The sequence below is a fragment of the Tiliqua scincoides genome, chromosome 5 (assembly GCF_035046505.1).
Source record: "Tiliqua scincoides isolate rTilSci1 chromosome 5, rTilSci1.hap2, whole genome shotgun sequence".
NCBI lineage: Eukaryota > Metazoa > Chordata > Lepidosauria > Squamata > Scincidae > Tiliqua > Tiliqua scincoides.
In genome coordinates, this window is record NC_089825.1 from 11,263,094 (window position 1) to 11,287,463 (window position 24,370).

Here is a 24,370-nt window from a genome sequence, read left to right on the forward strand (position 1 = left end):
TGTTTGCTGTAACCAAATATTCCTAACAGAGAAAGCAGAAAGAGTTACTATGAAGCCTGGTGTTAGTGAAAGCTGTTTTAGCACAACTGCTAAGAACCTAAGCAGGACTGGGACACAATCTCCTGGTACCTTAAGAGGAACACCAAATGCCTCCCCCTTTACCTGGTGGTGATCTAGTCTTCAATTTCATTCCTGTAAATTGCTACAACCTCACAACTTGAGGCTTCACAACCCCCTTGGGTCTGTACAAATAGGAAGTGGTAACCCAGAGTCCTCCACCTATAGCACTGCAAGGGTGCCTATCTGATTATCTGTGGGGTAGGGAAATGTCTTGAACTAGGGACTAAGCTTTGGTACTATATGGGGGGGCTTACTTGGATTAAGTCAAGCTAGGTCTAACTGAGGTTTGCAATCCTATCCAGTTTCCTGGGAGTAAGCCCCATAGACTATAATGGGACTTACTTCTGAGTAGACATGCATAGGATTGCGCTCTGAGTCATGAAGGCAGATATATAATTTAATCTCTGATCAATTCTCAGCCAAATATACGAACTATCTCATTGAAAGTATGGTACTGAGGTAAAATGTAAGAACACAGAACTCTATTATTACTATTATTATTATTATTAACTTTATTTCTACCCCGCCTTTCTCCCGGGAGGGACTCTCTGTGATAACCAATCTGTAATAATTACCTCATGTTCAAGTTATTACTTACTATAACACAGTTGCTAAGTGATGGATAAGTCTGCATGAACTATTTAACAGTCACATGTTCTAATTGAGAAAGAAGGCCAAATTGGGACCGGGAGCAAACAAGCACAGAGATACGCATGTTAGAGAGGGACTTAGATTTTCTTACAGTGGTTCTCAGACTGTGGGTTTGGACCCCCCAGTGGATATTGGCCCAATTTTTGGTGGTTCACAAAATTGACAGGGCACATTAGGCTATGTGCATCAAGTGTTAAATAAGTTGCTACTGGGGGGAGCACTGCTGTCCAATCACCATTACAGTCACATCCCTTGGCATACATAAGTCAGGCAGTGATCTCTAAAAAGTTTGAGAACCACTGTTTTCTTAGATTATCTTAAAGTTTATTTTGCCCTAAATAAGTAATTCCTATAAGGCAGACTTGGCCAACAGGCTGAGGCAAAGAAGGAAGGCCCACAGCCAGGGAGACAGACCAGGGACAGACTGCACTTGCTCCCGGTGTGGAAGGGATTGTCATTCCCGAATCGGCCTTTTCAGCCACACTAGACGCTGTTCCAGAACCACCATTCAGAGCGCGATACCATAGTCTTTCGAGACTGAAGGTTGCCAACTACATAAGGCAGTGATTTTTCCACCAGTGTGCCACAGGAGTTTGGAGCACAGTGACTGAAAATCGCTGAAAAACTCTTCTGGGTTCTGCAGCTCTGTTTGTAGGGCAATTGCCAGTAGTAACAAATTGTCTGTCCCTCTTCCTCCATCAGCAGCCAATTTGTTACTACAGACAGTTATTCTAGAAACAGAGTTGCAGAACCCAGAAGAGGTGAAGACCATAGAGGTCAAAAAACACTGAAAAATTGCTGCTATTTGGTACTGAAGCAGGAAGCCATTTTCTTGGACAATAAAGAAATTTAAAATTCTAAAACAGATTAAATTACCAGATTGTCTAAAAGTCAACAGGCCTCCAGCACAGTGTTAACTATAGCAGAAGTATCCTGTGGGGGAGGAAAACATTAATAAAATGCAAAAGCAGCTGTATTGTAACCTGATGAGTGTCATGCCAGAGAACAACCTTTGGTTTATAAGTGTTCACAGCAGAAAAAATGAACTATGTATTGATCTAAAATAACCAGTGTACTTTTTCTAAGCATTAAGGAGAAGATGGGATGGGTAATTTTGTAGCCCATAGCTACATAAGAACATAAGAACACCCCCACTGGATCAGGCCATAGGCCCATCTAGTCCAGCTTCCTGTATCTCACAGCGGCCCCACCAAATGCCCCAAGGACCACACCAGATAACAAGAGACCTGCATCCTGGTGCCCTCCCTTGCATCTGGCATTCTGACATAATCCATTTCTAAAATCAGGAGGTTGCGCATACACATCATCGCTTGTACCCCGTAATGGATTTTTCCTCCAGAAACTTGTCCAATCCCCTTTTAAAGGCGTCCAGGCCAGTCGCCATCACCACATCCTGTGGCAAAGAGTTCCACAGACCGACCACACGCTGAGTAAAGAAATATTTTCTTTTGTCTGTCGTAACTCTCCCAACACTCAATTTTAGTGGATGTCCCCTGCTTCTGGTGTTATGTGAGAGTGTAAAGAGCATCTCTCGATCCACTCTGTCCATCCCCTGCATAATTTTGTATGTCTCAATCATGTCCCCCCTCAGGCGTCTCTTTTCTAGGCTGAAGAGGCCCAAACGTCATAGCCTTTCCTCATAAGGAAGGTTCCTCATAAGGAAGGCTACTTATTGTAGTTCCCACACTGTTGTACATATCAACGTGGGAAAGAAAATCACTGCCGCCAGGAAGCAAGGGCAGAGTTGAGCCGAGGGGTAGGATTGTGTAGACTGATAGAGTAGCATTCTGTTTACATACAAGACAAATGCAGATCTGGTGTGGAGGATGCTGAAGTCAATCTTCTAGAAGCACCAATCTTCCCTCAGCTCCAAATCACTAAAATATTTTATGTACCATAGCAGTCACTTGCTAGATCAGAGCAAAGTTCCATCTAGTTCAGTATTGTATTCCCCCACAAGCAAGGCATGAGGCTGCTCCCTTGCAACAGGTATTCAGAGACACATTGCCTATGAACCTGAACTGTCTTGACTAATGGCCACTGACAGACTTATCCTTCATGAATAAGGATAAGTCTATGCCTGTAAAGTTATCTAAGCCAGTGGCATTGCCACATCCTTCAGAATCTATTTCAATTGTGGTAGGCTTGCTAACTAAGATTAACTTCCACTGCTGCAACAAAAAAGACTGCCAAGAACCACTGACTCCAAGCAGCGCCAAAATGACACAAAAGAAAGAAGCAGTTTCTTAAGAACTGACTGCACTGTTAAGGAGAAAAGACCTTATCCATCAATATACTGATACACACAGTACAGCTACTTAAAATGCCACAGTAGTTTCTTGATGATCTAAAGCAGGGGTGTCCAAACTTTTTGGCAGGAGGGCCACATCATCTCTCTGACACTGTGTTGGGAGCAGGGGGAAAAAAGAATTAATTGACATTTCAAATTTGAATAAATTTACATACATTAATATATTAGAGATGGAACTTCTATGACTGAATGAAGGTCTTGCAATAGCTCAAGGTCTACAAAAGGCCTTGCACAAAGCAAGGTCGGGCTTTCCTTTGCTGCCACTGCTGCATCACAAATGTGAAACAGCAAGTAGTGGACGGAGCCCTCATCCCACAGCTCATGTGAAAGGTTGAACAGTCACCCTCATGCTGAGAGCACTTGCGTCGGGCAAGCATGGGCTCCAGCAAGTCTCCAGAGGGCCAGAGTCTCATTGGAGACTGGGAGCTTCCCGCGGGCAGCATTGGGAGTCCCTGAGGGCCGCAAGTGGCCCCCGGGCCGGGGTTTGGGCACCCCTGAAAAGTGAAATGGAGATCTAGAACCAACAAGATAACTTTCAGTGGAGAAACTCAAATACAAAATGCTGAAACAGAAATAAATAAGCCTTGTGTACAACATGCACTCATTCTCTGGAGAGATAAAAATTGTATGTTGCTCTGCAACATTTAGACACAGTGATCAAAGATGGATTTTTAATCTTAGCCTGAATGTTTTGATTTCTATTTTTTAACACAGTGGTAAAACACAATGCCACCATTTGGAAAAACTGCTAGCTTGGGGGCAATATGTTATGAGGTGCTTTGAATGGTGGCTGAGCTTCAATAATAATAATAATAATAATAATAATACAGGTATTTATATACCGCCTTTCTTGGTCGTCAGATTTCTCCTCAGACTTTCATTCAAGGCGGTTTACATAGGCAGGCTATACTAAATCCCTGTGGGGATTTTTACAATTGAAGAAGGTTCTGTCTTTCAAGAACCACAACATTTCAGATGGATCTTTATGATCTGGCATGACATTCTGGCCTCCAGCTTCCTCCCACGCAGGCTGACAAGCAGCTCCTTCATATCTCACTTGAAGGGCGGCCAAAGAGTCTCTCCATTCAAGGTGCAGGTGGCCTTGAACTGGCGAACTTCGGATGCTATCTTCAGGCAAACAGAGGCTCTACCCTCTAGACCAGACCTCCTGCCCAATTGCTATGACCAATGGAGAAATTAATTACTGACCAAACAGGGCTATCTAGTCTTCATTTAACACTTAAGTTCTTTATTGATTATGTAGCAAACTTGGCATGCCTAGATTTAATACTGAACTTTTTAAAAAAAATCCCAATGAGATCTGACCAAATTGTACCAACTTCAAAATTTTATGTGGGACAGACTTGCTGGATTTTCTAATATCCAGATTGGTTTGAGTTTTCATCCATAACTGTAGCACCTTTTATAAAAGAGGAGAGCAAGATTCTTTTTCCTAGTCTTTTTAAATTGGAGATGGGAATTGAGTGGAACGAAGTGGAAGAAGATAAGGGTGTGAGGGTTTGCTCACATAAAAATGTGTCCAAGCTATGTGTCATTTCAGGTGTGAGGGAGGCCTGAGCTGGCACTGTGAGCCCCATGTTGTAGATCACCCATTTTCAACCACTGTGCTGTGGCACACTGGCGTGCCGCAGATGGTCTGCAGGTGTGCCACAAGAATTTGGAGAAAGATCATTTGTTAGTAGGGCCACTGGGGGATGTGAGCCACTGCTGCCATTGTGGTGTGCCTTGTCAACTGTAAAAAAAAAACTGATGGTGTGCCTTGACATTTTAGTGCCTTGTCAGTGTGCCATGAGATGAAAAAGGTTGAAAATCACTGTTGTAGATAATAAGCAAAGAAAAATAGCAAACTTTTCTTTGGGTGGTTATGCCTGTCAGATTTTCATAGAGGGTTATGTCAGTTGGTTCATCACAACTCAATGCCAAGAGCAAGGCAGTGAATGAGCCTCAACCCTACCAGGTCAGCAAACATGAGGTGTACCTGCAAGGATGATGACAATGGCAGAAGGCGAAGAGCAAAGGAGAGGAAGAGACTACAAGCAAATGGGCAACACAAAACAGTTGCTGTGAACAAGGGAACTATATGTAGATGGCTCTACTGGCTAACCACTAAAAAGGTCTACTCTTGGCTTTTAAATAAATCCTACTGAACAGTCTTGCTTCACCATTCACATGCAGAGTTGGGCTGTTAAGCAGATCTGGCTATATGATGTCTCCAGAGGAAGAGGGAGGGATGAAAGAGACAAAAGTCTGGTAGACATCTGACTTGCCCAGTAGGGAGAAGGGGAACATGCATGCAGAATTTCACTAGGCTTAAGAGTCTGTCAGGTCATCTTCTGCCTAGTGATTTTTTAAATAGAGGGATTGACTTATCCTGCCAGACAACTGCTACAAAATTAAAATAGTAATATTAAACAGAAAATAATATGTTCTGCTTGATAAATGCACCAACTGTAGTTGGGTTTTGTTTTTTTTTTGGTTTGTTTTTATCAGCCCAGAAGAAGTATCACACCTTTAGGATATTCACAAGTGTGTTGTTCTATGAAAACCTGAAATGATCTATAGATGCTCACTTGTAGAAATATTTATCTTCTCCTAGCATCCCTTGCATCCTGCTGGCTTGCACTGTTACAAAAATATTGTGGTTATGAGTCAACCAGTGATTTTTTAAAAAATCCCTTTTCTTAAGGGAACATTTGCTATCATCTCCTTTGACTGATTATATGTGTTTAAATGAATTATTTGCATTAAAGCTGATTTAATTCAAAGATTTAATCTCATGACTTCCACAAGACAAAATAACCTTAAATCAAAGAGTACTTAAAACTGGGCTCTCCAGATTATTGCACTGAATGCAAATCTACTTTTCTCTGAGCTGTAGCCAAACAGGATTGATATTCTGAAAGGGGAAGGGGCTATAAATATGCAATTGTAATTGTAAAAGATGAATGAACAGAAGTGGCTTTTGTTTGTTGAATGAAAATTCATTCTACAATCTCCAGTGTACCACACCTGAACAAGAACAGGTTGATACAGAGTACAAACAAAACTAATTCTAGATAGTTTTGGGGTTGTGACACTAACTGAGATTTTTATAACTGAATATAACAAATGGTCCATTGTGTCTCATTGAGAAAGGTGGTGTTTATGTTGATGAGATAGCAAAAGCCACTGAAAGCTTTAAAGACAAATGCTAAAGCATATCTCAGCAAACCCAAATCTCTCAGCTGTCCGAAATGCAGCCATGTAGAGGTATTTCCTTGTGGTATTCTCTGCGTAAAACAGCTTCCTCTACAGATTCAGTCATTTTCAACCATAATATGAGAACTATGCAAGACCTGCAGTGATGTAGCTGAAGTGGCCAAAGCCTGTTAAACAGCTGCTTATCCTGAGCTACCACCACTTGCTTTGATTTCAACTAGTGGCATAGCCAGAGGGGGTGCAAAGCACTAAGTTTTGCAGAGCGCCTCACCTCAGCATGCAAGTGCCCCTTCCCTTTCGGAGTCAGGCATACACCTCCATTTTGCTCCTACCACCTGGAATGGCTCCAAAGGGGAGGGGCCGCTTGCATACTGCAGTGAGGCGCCCTGAAAAATTTGGTGCTTTGCGCCCCCTGTAGCTATGCCACTGATTCCAGACACACTGTAAAATAACATCTCCATATGAACATCTCCACCAAAAAACTGACATCCCTTCCCAATGGCTATCCTGAATCTGAAATCCCTGGATATCCAGATAAGGAATTCTAGCAAGGCTATCTCAAAGAATCTTGAAACCTTAAGAAGCCTAATGTGGCCAAATGGTGCTGCTCCCTTCCTGGTTAAAAAAATAAATAAAAGTGATGCCCAACATTTGCCAGCTACGGTAGCCATATTGCTCAGTTTTTGGTTAGGGCTGCCCAAAGTTTCAGAATGTTTAACCACACCCTCTCTGAGTAATACCTAGGGCTTAGCCACAAGTCTGCTGTGTTGGAAAGGAACTCTGGGATACCAGAGCAACGCCTCGGGGCCACGTCACGTATTAATTCTGAGCTCCTAACCTGCACACAGAATACACCCACACAGTGTAATGTATGAAAGGCATGCAGGTGTATAAGGCCACAACTCTTGCCCCACAAGAAACACATGGCCACTGCTTCCATGTACTCTGTCCACAGGAGCTACCATTTCAACCTAAGTGTGCTGTTCGTGTGTACTTTGTACAGAAAACAAAGAATAAAACACACAGAAAATGAAACCTCAAAAGCAGCTTCTTAGCAGCCAGTTTCTTCAGGCTGCACCATTCATCTTCAGAGCACATTAAAACCCCATTTCTTAATGTGGATAAATGGGACCCACTTGAGCATTTGGGTTAAAATGAAAAAGGCAGGCTAAATAAAATGTTTAGGAATCCATAGTTGAATGAGGCCTGGGAAGTCTACTCTGTAGACCAGCCATTTTCAACCACTGTGCCATGGCACACTGGTGTACAGCGAATGGTCTGCAGGTGTGCCACAGGAGTTTGGCGGAGGGTCATTAATTAGTAGAGCCATTGGGGGATATGAGCCCCCCACCAACAGCATGATGTGCCCTGTCAATTGTCAAAAACTGATGATGTGCCTTCACAATTTTAGCACAGTGTGCCATGAGATGAAAAAGGTTGAAAATCATTGCTGTAGACCAGAGGTGCCCAAACCCTGGCCCTGGGGCCACTTGTGGCCCTCGAGGACTCCAAATCTGCCCCGCGGGGAGCCCCCAGTCTCCAATGAGTCTCTGGCCCTCCGGAGATTTGCTGGAGCCCGTGCTGGTCTGACACAACTGCTCTCAGCGTGACGGCCAACAGTTCGACCTCTCGAGTGAGCTGTGGGATGAGGGCTTCTCCACTGCTTGCTGTTTCATGTCTGTGATACAGCAGTGGCAGCAAAGGAAAGGCTGGCCTTGCTTTGTACAAGAGATTTTATAGGCCTTGAGCTATTGCAAGATCTTCATTCATTCATATGTTCCATCTCTAATATATTCATTTATGTAAATTTATTCAAATTTGAAATGTAAATTCATTCTTTTTTTTCCTCGGTCCGACTTAGTGTCAGAGAGATACTGTGGCCCTCCTGCCAAAAAATTTGGACACCCCTGCTGTAGACAAAGGATTGTGTGCATGTTTACTTCTCCAGCCCACGCTATTATCGACAAGGTAACAGTTACCATTCTCTCTCTAAGCAGCAAGCAGGAAAGTGATGCTCGGCTGAAGCGGCAGGGAGCCTGCTGCCTGCCTCCAGGATATCACAGGAAGAGACAGCAAAGATTCAGAAAAAAAATCCTGGAAGATCATCGTGTACCCACAAGCTAAGAAAGAAATAAGCTTATATCCCAAGATCATAGGGTTGTGGAAAGTCTGATGACAGTTTATTCATACTTTTGACTCTTAAAACAGCCCTTTGGTACTGATTCAGTTGGCGGGTCTCATCAGAGGGAGCTAACCAAGGTCTGCTGACTTTAACTAGTCAGCATATCCAGACATGCGGATTTGACCTATTTGCTGTGTGTACAAGGAAGCTAGCCAGCCACATTATCTTTGCAAAAGCACGTCTATTTTTGCTGACAACATTTATTCTAGTAGCACATGGAGACCTTCCTCTCCTATGGAGGAGGAAAGATTGTATTTTGACACACAACAAACAAAAGAACAGGGGCCGAGGGAAGGAAAAGTAAAATGGCCAAAAACCAACCTGCACAAGGAGTCAAAACAAGATCCAAAAAATCCAGAAGGAATCAATCTCCCCAGGCAGGCCAAAAAAATTAATTCAAATGCTGTGGGATGCATGAAGAATGGACTCCCTGTGCCCCTGCAGATGTTCATCTATAATCATGTATCCGTAGTTGCTCCAAATGCAATGTGCTTGGTACAACTATAAATCAATGAGGCTTAAACACACAGTTTAGACACACAAGGGAGCTTACTTCTTCTGGTCAACACACAGAGGATTGTGCTGCAAAACTCCTATTTAAGCATATTTATTCAGAACTACAGCCCAACTTAAACATAGTGCAGGATGAGCAAGGATTTCTCCTGCTGCTTGACACAGCTAACATCTCACTTAAATAGGGCCTTCAGTCACTGTATGTGCAATGTTAATGTGCAACTGATCTGAACTGACTGTTTCAGTGGGATATAAGCATGTGCAAAAGCACACAGGTAAGTTATTCCTTGACTGGTGTCACATTTAAATCAAGCCTAAGTACCACTGAACTTGGTGGTTTAAATTCCATGTAAACGTTAGACTGTCCCTCATTATTTCAATGGGATTTGGTAAACAAATTCCTAAGGCAGTGCGCTTTTTACAGAAAAGCGTTTTGGGAAAGGGAATGAAACAAACACATGGAGTGATGAGAGCGGCAGCTAAGCCATATTATACCAACAAAGACATCCTAGTTATAAATATCCAACAAGTATTTGATACTGGAGAAAGCTGAACCTTATCTATGCTTCTTTCTGGGATCCCCACTGGTTGCCCTGTAACAAAAGAACCTATTGATGTCTGATAAATACTGAAGAGGAACCATAGCTCAGTGACAGAGAGCAGGCTGTGCATGCAGAGGGCCCCAAGTAAAATCACTGGCATCTTCAGGAAGGGCTAGGAAAGAAGGACTCCTGCCTGACACTCCAGTCACTACCTCAATCAGTGCAGGCAATACTGAGTTAGAAGAATCGATGGTCAGATTCGGAATAAAACATCTTCATGTGTTACCGGCCATGAATTTCTCCAAGGTCTCAGGCTGATGAGAACCAGCCAGATGCATTTCCAAAAGAAAAAAAACTACACAGATTAACATCTCCACTAAGAAGCCTAGTTAGATCCTCAAGCTGCAGGTAGGAAGAAAAGCTTAATTGCTTTATTTAAAACGGGGGTTCCCAAACCGCGGTCCAGGGGTCACTTGCAGCCCTCCAGGACTCCCAATTGGCCCACATGGAGCCCCCAGTCTCCAATGAGCCTCTGGCCCTGTGGATACTTGCTAGAGCCTGGGTTGGCCCGATGCAACTGCTCTCAGCATGAGGGTGACTGTTCAACTGCTTGCATGAGCTGCAGGCTGAGGGCTCCCTCCACTGCTTGCTGTTTCATGTGTGTGATGCAGCAGTGGCAGCAAAGGAAAGGTCGACCTTGCTTTGTTCAAGGCCTTTTATAGGCCTAGAGCTATTGCAAGACCTTCATTCATTCATATAAGTTCCATCTCTAATATATATGTAAATTTATGTAAATTTATTCTTTGAAACGTAAATTAATTCTTTTGAAATGTAAATTAATTCTTTTTTTTTTCCGGCCCCCAACGCAGTGATAGAGATATGATGTGGCCCTCCTGGCAAAAAGTTTGGACACCCCTGATTTAAAAAAAGAAAGAAAGAAAGAAAACAAAAAAACTAGATGTTCCAGCAATACAGTATATGCTTAAAAGGAACTGGTAAGTCTTGCACGGTAGAGTTTCTTGCATTTGTGGAGCTTTTCACATTAGATTGTGAGCCCTTTGGGGACAGGGAGCCATTAGTTACTTGATTTTTCTCTGTAATCCGCTTTGTGAACTTTTCATTGAAAAGCGGTATATAAATACTGTTAATAATAATAAGCCAGTGCAGGTACCACATCGAATCCTCTGTCTAGCCCAGGGTGTCCAAAGTTTTTGGTAGGAGGGCCACATCATCTCTCTGACACTGTGTTGGGGGCCGGGGAGGGGAAGAATTAATTTAAATTTAAAATTTGAATAAACTTACATAACTTTACATAAATATATTAAAGATGAACTTTTATGAATGAATGAAGGACTTGAAATAGCTCAAGGCCTTGCACAACGCAAGGCTGGCCTTTCCTTTGCTGCCGCTACTGCATCACAGACCTGAAACAGCAAGCAATGGAGGAAGCCCTCATCCCACAGCTCACGCAAGAGGTCAAACAATTGTCCTCATGCTGAGAGCAGTTTCATCGGGCCAGTGAGGGCTCCAACAAATCTCCAGAGGGCCAGAGGCTCACTGGAGACTGGGGGCTCCCTGAGGGCCGCATTGAGAGGCCTCGAGGTCCGCATGTGGCCCCAGGGCCGGGGTTTGGGCACCCCTGGTCTAGCCTGATGAAAATCCCTGAAGGATCAGAAGCAGGGCACACTTCAAGAGAGGCAGAGTGATGGTGGAGGTTCCGTAAGCTTGCTGTTCTCACAGGTCAGTTCACATTTGAACACTCATTCCAGTGGCGTACAGTACCAATAAGATTAGGATGTAACTTAAAGCTTATACATGTACATGCATATTTTCAGCTACAATCTTTTATGCACTGCTTCAGAGTAAACTAAATGAACCAGTCCAGATGTAACAGAAAACAGTTTCCATGTATGTGGACAAGCCAATGTGAGCCATGGGCTTGTGTGCTCCCTGCCCCCACTTCCTACTCTTTTGCACATAAGTGGAGGAGAGGGGGAGAGCTGGCCTTCCATGTTGTGTACAAACTAAGGAACTCTGTGGGTTTATTTTAAGCCACAGTCAAAGAAACCTGTATTTAACCTTGGTTTCAGATCCCAGTTGTTCTTTAACTGTGGTTTGAAGCAAGTCAGTATTCTCAAGTTTGTAACTGGGACTCTGGTTAACTTCAAAGGAAAAGTAAATGTTCGCCATCTCCTCCTCTTTACATGCCGAAGAGCAGAAAGGAGAAAAATGCATTGCAGAAGCTTATTCACGGAACAGGAAAACATATCTCAACAAGGCCAGTGGGACTTACTTTCAAGTTACTGTACATAGATCAGGCTGCTTGAGTTTTATGGAAGTTTACCTGTCAAGCAGAAGCCTTTCAGTAGCAGTCATGCTTCAGAAGCACAGGTTTCAGGGTCTTGATACTTTATGTAAACACCTTTGTAAAATATTACATCAAACATTCATATCATTATCTCCAAGTTATCCTGGAAAACAAGATGATTAATCCAGTGAAATGTTACCTTGAGGCTAGAAAGCAAAAGACTCATCACAATCCAAAGAGAAAAGTCAAATCTCTTGCATCAAACCACAAGAATTGTCCCTGAGCTTTGCAAGCATAACAGTTTAGTCAACGGAAGCAAGAGCAGACTTTTAAGGATGCACCAAAGGAACGTACTAGTGTACCAATGCTGCAGACACACAAGTACACTTTAAAAGAGAAACATGGTCAATGGGCTGTATGCAGCCTCTACCCAAAGGGGAACCGGTTTATAACCTTCAACATCTTCACGTTTCCTTAGTTTTAAATACCTGTTTAAGGCTGCAAATCTTGGAAACAGGATAGAACCCCATCTGTTATACTCTGGAGAGAATGAAATCTGAGAAGGGGTGTCCAGAATATGCATAAAGCTGATATGCTCATTAATGTGGCCATGCACTAGACTTTCCTCTGACCATTTATTATTAAGAATATTTATATGCCTCTCTTTACCAAGAAAAAAAAATCATATTTGCAAATGTTGGACAAAATATGTTTCTCATAGATACACAATGGACAAACTATACCTGCCCCCCTTCCAGTGGCTCATTCCTGGCCCTTTTAAATAATAGTAAGCAGGAGAATATACAGCAGCAAGTCCTACTGAAATCAATGGGACTTACTAGCATATAATGTGATTATAGGATCACCATTTTCCTAGAAGTTCACACTGCTGCTGCTGCACCTTTTGCGATGCCTTTACACATTTTTCAAAATACTGTACACTAGAAACACCTCCAGAGAGCTTACAGCAGTGTCATGAAATTAAGCCCAGCGCTTACCTTGGGAGACAAGTTATTTAGAGTGCACAGCCTGACACACTGGGGACACAGGCAGGTTGCCTGATAAGCTTTTGGAGGCCCTTGGCTGGCTAAGTCCAGTTTCCAGTTTATGCCAAGGAAAGTAAGAGAATCAGAAAGGAATTATCTCAAATTCAACCCTCAAGGGCAGTTTAAGAAAACCATTATCAACTGACTTAAAACTCCACCATTCAGTTTCTCCCTCTCTCAAGAGCTGAAAACCTGTTACCATGAGCTGAGGTATTATGGAGCTACTATTACCGTTCTGTTAGCTCTTCATTTGGAAAGCTCTCCAATCCAAATCAATATACTGTATGTGCCAAGAAGGTTTGCCCTTAAAGTAACAGCATGAAGTGGCTTCAGATTATTCTTTGGGCATCAATAATAACTAATTTTAATAACATTATATTTCTTATATCCTAATACAAGAATGCTTGATATTTAAGAATTCTTGACATTCTTAATAACATTTCTTGTATCCTAAGAAAGTGAATCCTGACTGAAATCACCACTGAAATCAATGGGACAAGCTAGTTCTGACTAACTTTAGTCCCATCCGTTTCCACGATACTTAAGAATCCTACCTTTCTTAGGATACAATCCATAGTATTTGTAATTCATTATTGGCAATAATGTCCAAAGTGCTTTACAGGCTTTATCTTGGTCCATTCGCATCCAGTAACCTTGTAGTGTAAGGTCACTATTTTTCCCATTTTACAGATGAGGAATTGACACTTGGCAAACTGACTTGGCCCAAGTTCATGGCTGAGGATGAGTTTAAAGCAGTGGTTCCAAAACCTTTTAGCACCAGGATACACTTTTAAAAACACTCTATTAGAATCCATCTAGGTTTACCAGACTTTTAAAGAAGTAGAAATATTTTTTTTATTTATAAGTAATCATAACCAGAAAAAAGACCCACAAATATTTATCTCCCTATATTTACAAAGGCTTGCAAACTGCAGGAGCTGAGCCTCTTGCAGGGTAGTTAGCAGTACTACAGTACCTGATTTTTGAAGTTTCAGGGCTTGAGGTAATTAGTTATCTGATCTTTCCATCACCCTTTGGCGACCTGCCAAAAATCAGGTTGCAACCCACCAGTGGATCCCAATCCACCATTTGGGAGCCACTGGTTTAAAATCATGGAATTTTAAACCAGCCATCTCCAGTATGAACCTGCCACTCTTATTAATGAGGTGACTGCGATGGGAAAATAACACAAAAGTGGTAAAGTACAAAGTGATGCCTCTGTAGAAGTGGAGCTGTTGAAATGGCACCCCATGTGATAATTGGCTCTCCCAGCCCCTCAGTAGCATCCTCCTCTCTCACCCCTCTTGGTCAGTCCCTTGCCCCATAGAGTTCTGAGGCCTCCTTCTGTCTTTCCCTCCCAGAGCTTCAGCAGAAGCAGAGCTGCTGAAAGGGCAGCACTAGGAGAGCCCAATTACTACAGGGGATGGATAAAGAACTTCTGTGGACCACATCCAGCCCATGGGCCTTCTGTTTGACAACCTGGGCTAGAGTCTTTCCACCCAAGCCAGCTAATCCTCAGCCATCTGCTGAGGTGGGGCGATGGGGGAGGCAGAACAGGGCAGGGGGCAAAATGGGCTGAGATAGGGTGTAACAGCGGGTGAGTAGGCTGAAGAAGGGGTGAATCTGGCAATGTTGGCACATGCCGGATCCTAACACCCTTTTCTGCAGCCTCCCCATCCCCTTTCTTTCCTCAGGCTCATGCTACGGAAATCGCTAGCACAGGGCCAAGGAGACCTACTGCAGAGCAAGAAACTTACACATGTGTAAGGGAATTTTCATCCCCCTTTCCTGCTGAAGCTTCCAATCGCTCCCCCCCCCCCGATAATACAACAAGTCCATTTTTGGCGCAGATGTAACAGTGGGGGGTGGGGAAAGGATACAACTATACAATCAGTCTGTAAGTCTTATGTGCCTACAGGTCCAATGTAGTTATCCAGGTCACATATGCCCAACACACAAGTGGCGTCTGAAGTCAGCCCATGTTCGGGCTAAAGTAGCTGCTCAATCTTGAAAGAGCATCAGTCAGCTGCTGTTGAATACACTAGAATGTAAATATGAACCCACACAAAACACTTCCAGACATCCTAAATTCCATTCCACAGTAAAAACCTGATTCATCGCCCAATCCTAACCAACTTGCCTGCACTGACGTAACCACAATACAGCCCCAAGGTAAGGAACAAATGTTCCCTGCTTCAGCACTGGAAAGTTGGTTAGGGCTGGACTGTCAGCCACTTTCCAAAATTCTGTTCCCCATTTCCAGAACACACCATCTGCTCCATGTAACCTAGAATGCACTTAACAGAATGTGCAAGTAATATATGCCATGTATGTTTTGCAGTTGTTTTTTCCAACCATGTTAGATGTACGGTAGGCAATATCTAGCCCAGTTAAACCCAAGTATGTTTAAGTTGCAATGTGATTGGGTTCTAGTGTCTAGAATCAGGGTTAAACTGATTTCAATACAATTACTTTGTGTGTAGTCCTGATCAGTTTGCTACTGAATTGATTACTGCCACATAAGCAATATAATCAAATGCAACAAATTACTACATGTTACACTTCCATCACTGGAGCCCCCAATTCAAGAATTTCTTGCAACTACTACAATAGAACATATGCTTAAGTCTGCAGTCCCAAACACAATTACTGCAGGATACATCCTACCGAACTCTGCAGAACTTCTGAGTAAATATGCAAAGGATCGTGTCTCATAGCATAAATGTAAACTTTGCAGTGTGATCCTCTGCACATTTACTCAGAAGCAAGTTCCTCTGAATTTCACAGGGTTTACTCCCTGATGTGCTTAGGATGTCAGTATTTAAATTTTTCCTGAAACAGCATATTAATTGCCATTTTGACCTTAGAGAAACTTGAACTGCTATAATCAGGAAGATACCCTATAGTGTCTTCCAGCTGTGCTGCTGTTACAGGACAAGGAACCTAAGAGGTGCATGGGAACAAAACTGTGATTGGGCAGGTGCTTCCACTGAAAAGCTCATTGCCCTATCTGACTGTCACATCTGCTCCCATATGTGGTATCAATCATCTACTAAATCATTTTGGATGCTCTCTGTTTTCCTGGAGGCCCTTTATATAAGCACTCTGGTGTATTTAGAACTTTTATACATACGAACAAAATACAAAATCTATTTCAATTCTCCCTTAATGCATGGAAGACACTTTCAGCCCAATCCTAACCTGCCCTGGAGCAGGCATGCCAGCAGGAGGAATCGCTTCCCCCTACCCCAGGTAATGCAGCAGCAGCCCCAATGGGACTACTCAGATCTGTGCCACCTCAAGAGGTGGCCAAGATCTGAGCAACCTGCAGCCATCCCAGGCTGCCTGGGAACAAGGATAGTTCCAGCATAAGTGCCAGATCCTGGTTCTGCCTCCCACTTAACCATGGCCCTCACTCAGGCCTGCCCACAGCCTGCCCTTCCCCACCCTCAAACACATCCTCCCTGCCCTCCCCATGCTTCCCCCAGACCCCTCTGCCAGCCTAGCTCAGCTGGCATGGATTTATCTTTTATGCTGGCTGAGCAGGGCTTGGACTGGCCTCTCCTCTCCAAGTGGCACAAAAGTGCTTTACAACACTTTTGCGACACTGGTGGGCCGACACAAGAGACTTGCGCAGGCCCACTCCCTTTTTCAAATTGCGCCCTTGCAGTCTTAGAGATTAACAGCCCAATCCTATGCATGTCTACTCAGAAGTAAGTCCCATTAGAGTCAATGGGACTTGCTCTCAGGAAAGTGTGGGTAGGATTGGGCTGTAACCCAGCACACCTTCCAAATGTGACCTGCAATAACATGTCAACCCTGAGATACTAGGCCAAGCATTAGTATATGCGGGTGTCTCCAAGGAGGTACAAGTACTTGATTTCTTACAGGTACCCAAAATGTCCACTGTTTTTAAAGACCAGTGAAGCCTCTGGGAACTACAGGGGGCCCCTTGGAAATCAAGATACTGACAGTCTGATCTGTGCATGTTTATTCAGAAGAAGGTTCTGCTGTGTTCAGTGGGCCTACCCACAATAAGTGGACTGCAGCCTGTTCCTATACATGTTTACTCAGAAGTGAACATATGCAGCTGTTTCAAATGCAGCCAGACCATTGATCTATCTCCCTCAGTAATGTCTACACCAGCTGGCTCTCAAGGGTTTCAAGGAGAGGTTCCAGGGCTACCTAGAGATGTTAAAGATTGAACCTGGGACCTTCTGCATTCACAACTCCACCACTGAGCTACAGCACCATCTCTGAACTGTGCTCCAATGACTTCAACAGGATTTGTTTCCACATACCATCAAACAGTGGGCCTTACTTCTGAGTAAACAGTTAAAATTATGTCATGATTCTGTAACTCAGAAGCGGATGGCACTTTCACTGTGGATCAGTAAGGGAAGGATAAATTCTTAATAGCAATTCCAGCTTCTTAAATTTGTTGTTCAGCCTGATCAAAAGTTGTAGGTCTATGATTTTATACAAAATTGTTCCAAATGCTTTGGGGAGGGGGGAATTACCAGGAAGCTAAATTCAGTTCAGCATTACTTTCGACCCAATCCTAACCTGCCCTAGAACAGGCACTCCAGCGGGCATAAATATGCTTACACCACAACTGAACTTGGCCCATTGATGCGTCCAAATTGCTAACCACATCCCTCTTCCTCAACATCTACTGGACTAAAGTCAGTGCATTCGCTATCAGTTGTTTGCCACAGAATTTCATCCTGCAACTTTATTAATTTGGAAATTTTTCATCACTGTACCTACAAGTCCAACAGGTTAAGTGTAGCACTGACGTTTTGTTCTTTTGTGTGGAGAATTTGCATATTTATATGTGCCTCCCCATACATACACTCCTCTGTGTATATAATGGTACTATCAGTGTACTGTAGCAATCTTGGTTGCCTCTCCCTGTTAGCTCAGAAAAGGCCAAATCGATGTGCACAAAGCTTGAATAAGTCAATATTGCTTTAACCCTTACTACAGTTGAGAATTCTGCAGTGCCGGCAGCAGTGAGGTCTATAAAGGCATGTACAGAACACAGTGCAATTTCAGAGCCTTGATCCTCTTGTTCCCACCCCGCACACCCCCAAGAAAGTGTTAAAAAGAAAAATACAATGTCAACACTAGCTCCTCCTTGCTGATGGAAGTGGCATGAGTGCATTTTACTTTCTGGCTGGAAGCCCTCATAAACCGTTAGGAAAGAAAAAAAAGGGAGATGGGTGGGATTGAAAAGACAGCCTATGCATCAAACTATTCCAAGCTCTAGTTTGGAAGACGCAGGACTATTTTTTCCTCCTTGTTTTTCAAATCTTATACTAATAATCTTCCAGAAGGGAAAGCAACATCCAGTCTTAAAAAAAATAAATGACACCTCCATTAAGAGTTATCAGCATGCTTTTCTTAGGCACTTGAAAAACACAAAAGACATATTCTGATCATTAAGCCAGAGAAATATGGATAGGAAATGGAAACATGTCAAACGTGTGACATCTAAATTCAAGTCAGCAGTAAACCAGAGGCTCTAAACTACACATATAAAATGCACCAGCGCACCACCACGTTACCCAGGCTACAGTTCGGCTTTCTTCCATTTTTCTCAATTTTTTTAAAATAATAATCCTAAGAAAAATGTATAATGCTCTTTGTAAAGTGGGAACTTCCAGAGGCGTCAGGATGGACCAAACACAAAACAATTACACCATCTTCAATTTAAAAAAAATAAGGAAACGAAACATCACCCCCCCTTTTTTTGTGCAAAAAACCTCCTCAAATTCCAGAAATGGATAAAAAAAATCAACCGACCAAAACAAAACAGAAACCGGCACCAATTCTTCATTTAATTAAATAGTGAATGTCACGCAGGGGTTTTGTGTCATATCACCAGACATATCCAAATACTATTTGCACGAAGATATGTTGTCAGTTCGGGTGGGGGGGGGGAAATAGGTTTCCTTGTTTTCTTTTTCTTTTTTTTTTCAAGGAAAACTGTATTTTCTTGGCAGGAGGAGAGCTCTTGAGAGCCCAGCCCTAAAGATTTTTCCATCCTCTGTAATACAACATGCAACACTGGAGCAGCAGGTCTCCTGCCAAAAGCCCCCTTCTTCCATCTCCACCAGCACTGTGGCAGGAAGAATAGCAGGAGAGAGAGGGAGAGTGAGGGAGGGAGGGAGGATGGAAGGAGGAGACGGAATTTGTCACAATCTGAACACAACCTATGTATTTATCCCCAGCCACCCAAACGGTGCTGGGCAAGGAGACAACAGGCGCCGTCAAGAATCAATGAGCAGCACCCCCTCCCCAAAGGAAATCAAGGACCAGTTTCCTAAGAAACTACACGGGGGGGGGAGAGGTATATGCAGCAAAATACTGGGGGAGGGGAGGGCATGAGCTTCGAGGAGGGAAGAGGAGGGGGCTTCATCGCCCCTCCACCCATTTCTTAGGCGATGCCACACACACAGGGAGAGGGAGACACTGACATGCCCAGGAAAGAGGTGCCACATCCCCACGCAGAGGGATGAGCTGGAGGCGACTCTGCAAAGGGCACCAGGCACCCTGCCAGTGGGGAGCCCCCATTGCAGCCCCCGCCCCGCCCTCCCTTGCCCAGACCCTCCTCCAGGGGCAGGAGGTGCCGCGGAACCCGCTCCCCGGGCGCAGCTCTCGCCTTACCCTCCGACAGCTCCAGCTCCAGCTCGGCCAGCCGGGCTCGCACCTCCAGCGGCAGCGAGAGGCTCTCCAGGCTGCGATCCGCCATGGTGGCTGCTGCCACCTCTCCCGGCGCGGGCTGCGCTCGTCCTCGCCTCGCCTCGCCTCGCCCTGCCTCGCCTTCCCCTCTCCGCCGGGCTCTTTGTTCGCGGCTGCACGCAGGCAGGCAGGCAGGCAGGCGGCGCGGGGTCGCGCCCGGGGCTGCCCCGAGTCTCAGCGACGGCGCATCAAGGCGCAGAGCCGGCCAGGGATGGGGCGCGCGGAATGCAGCGCTGGCTGGCTGGCTGGCTCTCCTCCTCCTTCAGCGCAGCCCCGCCATGGCTGCTGCTGCCGCCGCCGCTGCCTCCTCCTCCGCCGCCGCCTTCCTCCCCTCCCGCATGGAGCTGCTGCTGCTGCTGCTGCTGCTGCAAGCTCGCCGCCGGCGCGCGCACAGCCCCTCCAGGGCGCAGCGCCTCTCCAGCTCCTGCTGCTGCTGCTGCGGCTGGCGGAGTGCAGTGCGGCGGCCAAGAGCGGCTCCAGCGCAGCCCGGCTGGCGGGGGGGGGGGGCGTCTGCCTGCCTGTCACACGCGCACGTGACCCTCCCCGGCGCAGCTGCCGGCCCCGAGAGGGAGATGCTGCGCGCGCGCGCCCAGGGATGCAGGCGGGATGCAGGCGGGGTGTCCTGGGGAGCCCGGCAGATGCTGGGCGGGGCGGTGCCTGCAGGGCCGCCACGCCGGCCGGGTCCTCTCCTTCCCGGACCAGGACGGTCTCCCCCGCTGGAGCGCACCAGCGGCACTGACAGCGCAAGCCCCCTTCCTGGGAGGAAGCCCTATAGACTCTAATGGGACTTACTTCGGAGTAGACACGCCGAGGATTGGGCTGTACACGTGCAAAGCCAGCTGCCCTCCGAAGCGCTGTACACGTGTAAAACAAAAGGGTCAGGTTTCCACCAGAATCCTGCGCTGTTCCGGACAAGTCGATCAGCAGCGATCAGGCTTCGGTTTTCGGAGCAGGGGGTCTCCCAACTTTCTGGCCAGAAGGCCGCATCAATGACCTGGCACAGTGTCAAGGGCCAGAAAAATAAATATATTTAAAATTTAAAATATTTCAATATTTATTTAAATTACAATGTTCAACAATGAAATTTTTTACAAGAATGGAAGTAGTTTTTCTGTATAGATTTTTGGTCGCTGAACGTGAAAAATCACAGTTAAAATCCTCTCCTAGCTCATCTTTCTGAGTACATGACCATTTCTGTTTCATGTCTATTTCAATGGGATGTCCAAATACTAGGAATAAAATTTAACGTATTCATCTTTTTTATACGCGTTTTCACTATGATCGCATGATTCACGAGGCAAAGACATGTGATCCAACTCACCTGGGCCAGAATTTAACATTTGCCACGCTGACTTATGAGTGTCACTATAACATCCCATTGAAATATCTGTGAAACAGAAATGGTCGATGTACTCGGAAATTTAAGCTAGGAGAGTATTTTAACTGTGATTTTTGTGTTCAGTGACCAAAAATCTATTAAAAAACAGCTAGCTTCGTTTTTGTTAAAAAAAAAAAAAAAGTTAAAATTTGTTGAACAGTGTTATTTATTTAATATTTATTTTTAAATATATTTAAATTTAAAAATTTAGGTGAAGAAATAAATGACAGAATGGGTAAGTTCCAGGGTTCCTCCAAGCACCAACACACACCACAGAATAAAGCACACACTCAAATGGACTGCCATTCCCCCACCCCACAAGCAGCTTACTTCACTGTTTCTCAAACTGTGGGTTGGGACCCACTAGGTGGGTTGCAAGCCAATTTTAGGTGGGTCCCCATTCATTTCAATGTGTATTTTATTTTTAGTATATTAGACTGGATGCCAACATGGTATGCGACTACATTTGGGAAGATCTGTACTTTTAACAGGCTACAAAGTATATGCTTTTAACAATGATAGTCAGTGGGGCTTACTCCTGAGTAAGTGTGGATAGGATTGCTGCCTAGGATTGTTAAAAAACTTTTGCTGCTTGATGATGTCGCTTCTGGCCATGATATCACTTCCAGTGGATCCCAACAGATTGTCATTCTAAAAAGTGGATCCTGAGCTTAAAAGTTTGAGAATCACTGGCTTACTTAAATGTACAGCACTAAATACCTCAGAACCAGCACATAACAGGAAACACACCAAGCATGTTCTGAGGCCCATGGAGGCCTCTCCGACCCTCAGAAAGCCTCAGGCCTTCAGAGGGCCCCTAAATGTCACTGCTGGTTTTTGGGAAAACCAAGAAGTGGTGTTTTTAGGCCTTTAGAAGGCGTTCTGAGGCATGGCCTCCCCGGCCCTCAGAACACCCTCCGGACGTGACCAGAGCACAGCTCCGTTCACATTCAGTCAAGTGGGCCAGAGGCTTGCAGGAGACCAGAGGCTTGTTACGGGCCAGATAGAGGCTCGCCACAGGCCACATCTGACCCTCAGGCCGGGGTTTGGAGACCCCTGCTCTGGAGGGTCAGCAGTGCCAGGCATGAAGCATCTGTTGCAGCAAAAACACAGCTAGCTAGCTAAATAAATAAATAAATAAATAAATAAGGTTTCTGGCACCTTAAAGACTCACAGAGTTCTTGTGGCAACAGCTTTTGTGGCCTAGTGTCTAGTTCATTAAATGCATGAACCATTTTGTCAACATTTTTCTTGGAGTTCTGTGCTGCTGCTTCCCAAAGCAGCTTTCAAATAAATAACTCTGTATGACAAACAATCAAACAGCCACACAGAAAAGCAGTAAAAACTCAAAAGAGGTAGTTGCCGACTGTGGCAAATACACAAACTACGAGTATATCGTGTTATCGCGGCATTGGTTTTCATAGACTAGAGTCGACTTTGCCCGAGGCTTGTATCATTCCCTTTATTTATTGGCGTATTCATTTATGGAAAGCTTATTCTTCTGCTACTCTGCCTCAGCTCCCAAAGCGGCTTACAAATATAAAATAATTCTGTACAATGTGTACTGTGCAATACAGTAAAACAAACAAACTTGAAAACAATAAAAAAATTAGTCATAAACATAAGGCTGATTTAATGTCTCACCTCAGGTAATGGATTTGGGGTGACCATTCAAGGGCCACAAATGGACAATTGTTTAGCTTATTCTTCTGTTTTTACTACCACAAAAGGAGTGCCATGTGAATGTTCTTCCTCTGGCAACACTGATACACCAAGGGTCTGATCTTAGGAGGCTGTCTTGCCTCCTTTCCACTGCAGACCCATGTACATCTTGAAATGTGACCCCTAAGTAGTACTGTAGTTAACTGCTCCTAAGGGCAGGGGGTACATTGTCGCAAGTAGGAGGGCAGAAGGTCTGGTCTAGAGGGTAGAGCCTCCATTTGCCTGAAGATAACATCCACAAGGTCGCCAGTTCGAGGCCACCGGCACCGTGCGACCTTGAAGCAGCTGACAAGCTGAGCCGAGCTATTCCATCTGCTCTGAGCGTGGGAGGATGGAGGCCAGGATGGAAGCCAGATCAGAACAAAACATCTGAATGTTGTGGTTCTTGAAAGATATAACCTTCTTTCAATTGTAAAAATCCCTACGGGAATTTAATCAGCCTGCCTATGTAAACCGCCTTGAATAAAGTCTTGAATAAAGACCAAGAAAGGCGGTATATAAATACCTGTATTATTATTATTATTATTATTATTATTATTATTATTATTATTATTAAGTAGGCAAAGGCAAAGGTACCAAAAGGCATTTCTGGATTTGGCATTTCCAAAAGCATAGTACCCAGTGCCCCCCACAGGCCTCAGAGGGCATTCTGGAAGTCATTAAAAGGCACTTCCGGTTTTCATAATTTGGCCTCTGACATGTTGTATGGTGAGGGGGTATTAAACATTTGGAGACATGTTATTGGGGGTGCTAAAAATTTTTGTTCCCCCAGATGCCTTTGCTACACCACTGCTCCTGAGCACAGAACAGGGCTACCCACTAGGCAAAGCAAGTCATCTCAGGGAGCAAATGCCCATCTCTGTCTGCTTATTTTCCTCCAGTGCTGCTTTTTCTCTTCCGTTTCTCAAGATCAGAAAATGAAGAAGGGGACGGAGTGCAAGAGAAAGTGTGGAGGAAACTTCCTCCCCACTTCCACTCTGTCTCCCTCTTCCTTCTTCAGTTCCAGAAATGGGAGGATCAGAGGGTGGCACATCTAGAGGGTAGAGCCGCCGTTAAGCCAGAAAATTTAACATCTGAAGGTTGCCAGTTCAAGATCACCAGAAGACTCAATGAGCAGTGAGACTCTGAGAACTGCCAAGCCCCTTTGAGTGGCAACCAAAAGAAGCCGGCTCTAGCTCTTTCCGTGAGAGGGAAAGGAGCCGTCTGTCAGCGTGAGAGACATTGTGTGGCCAGAATGTTTCACCAGACCACAAGAGATCCACCTGGACTGTAGATTGTTCTTGAAAGATTTAACTTATTTTTGATTGTAGGGGATTTAAAGAAAGCCTGCCTGTGTAAATCGCCTTGAATAAAGCCAAAGGAGTAATCCAATGACCAGAAGGCGGTAAATAAATACCAGTTATCATTATCATCATGATCTTGGAAGCTAAGCAAGGTCAGGCCTGGTTAGTACTTGGATGGGAGACCGCTTGGGAATACTGGGTGCTGTAGGCTTATACCATAGTCTTTCGAGACTGAAGGCTGCCAACCATCATCATCAGGTAAGGGAGAGTAAGCATTTGGCACACATCTTTGAGGCACCAGCTAGTCTTGGGCCAGCTCTGCCAGAG

General features: G+C 44.5%; 1 protein-coding gene across 6 annotated transcripts in view; it reads right to left on the reverse strand.

Annotated features, from left to right (window-relative positions):
- The window catches only part of DIP2C (disco interacting protein 2 homolog C), a 315,383-nt gene extending 295,366 nt beyond the window's left edge, over positions 1 to 20,017 (reverse strand). For all 6 annotated transcript variants that reach the window (XM_066626988.1, XM_066626987.1, XM_066626986.1 and 3 more), the window contains exon 1: positions 19,586 to 20,017. In XM_066626988.1, coding sequence (XP_066483085.1) covers positions 19,586 to 19,670 — 85 coding nt within the window. In that variant the 5' untranslated portion in view covers positions 19,671 to 20,017. The remainder of the gene's footprint in view (positions 1 to 19,585) is intronic.
- Between the last annotated feature and the right edge of the window lie 4,353 nt (positions 20,018 to 24,370).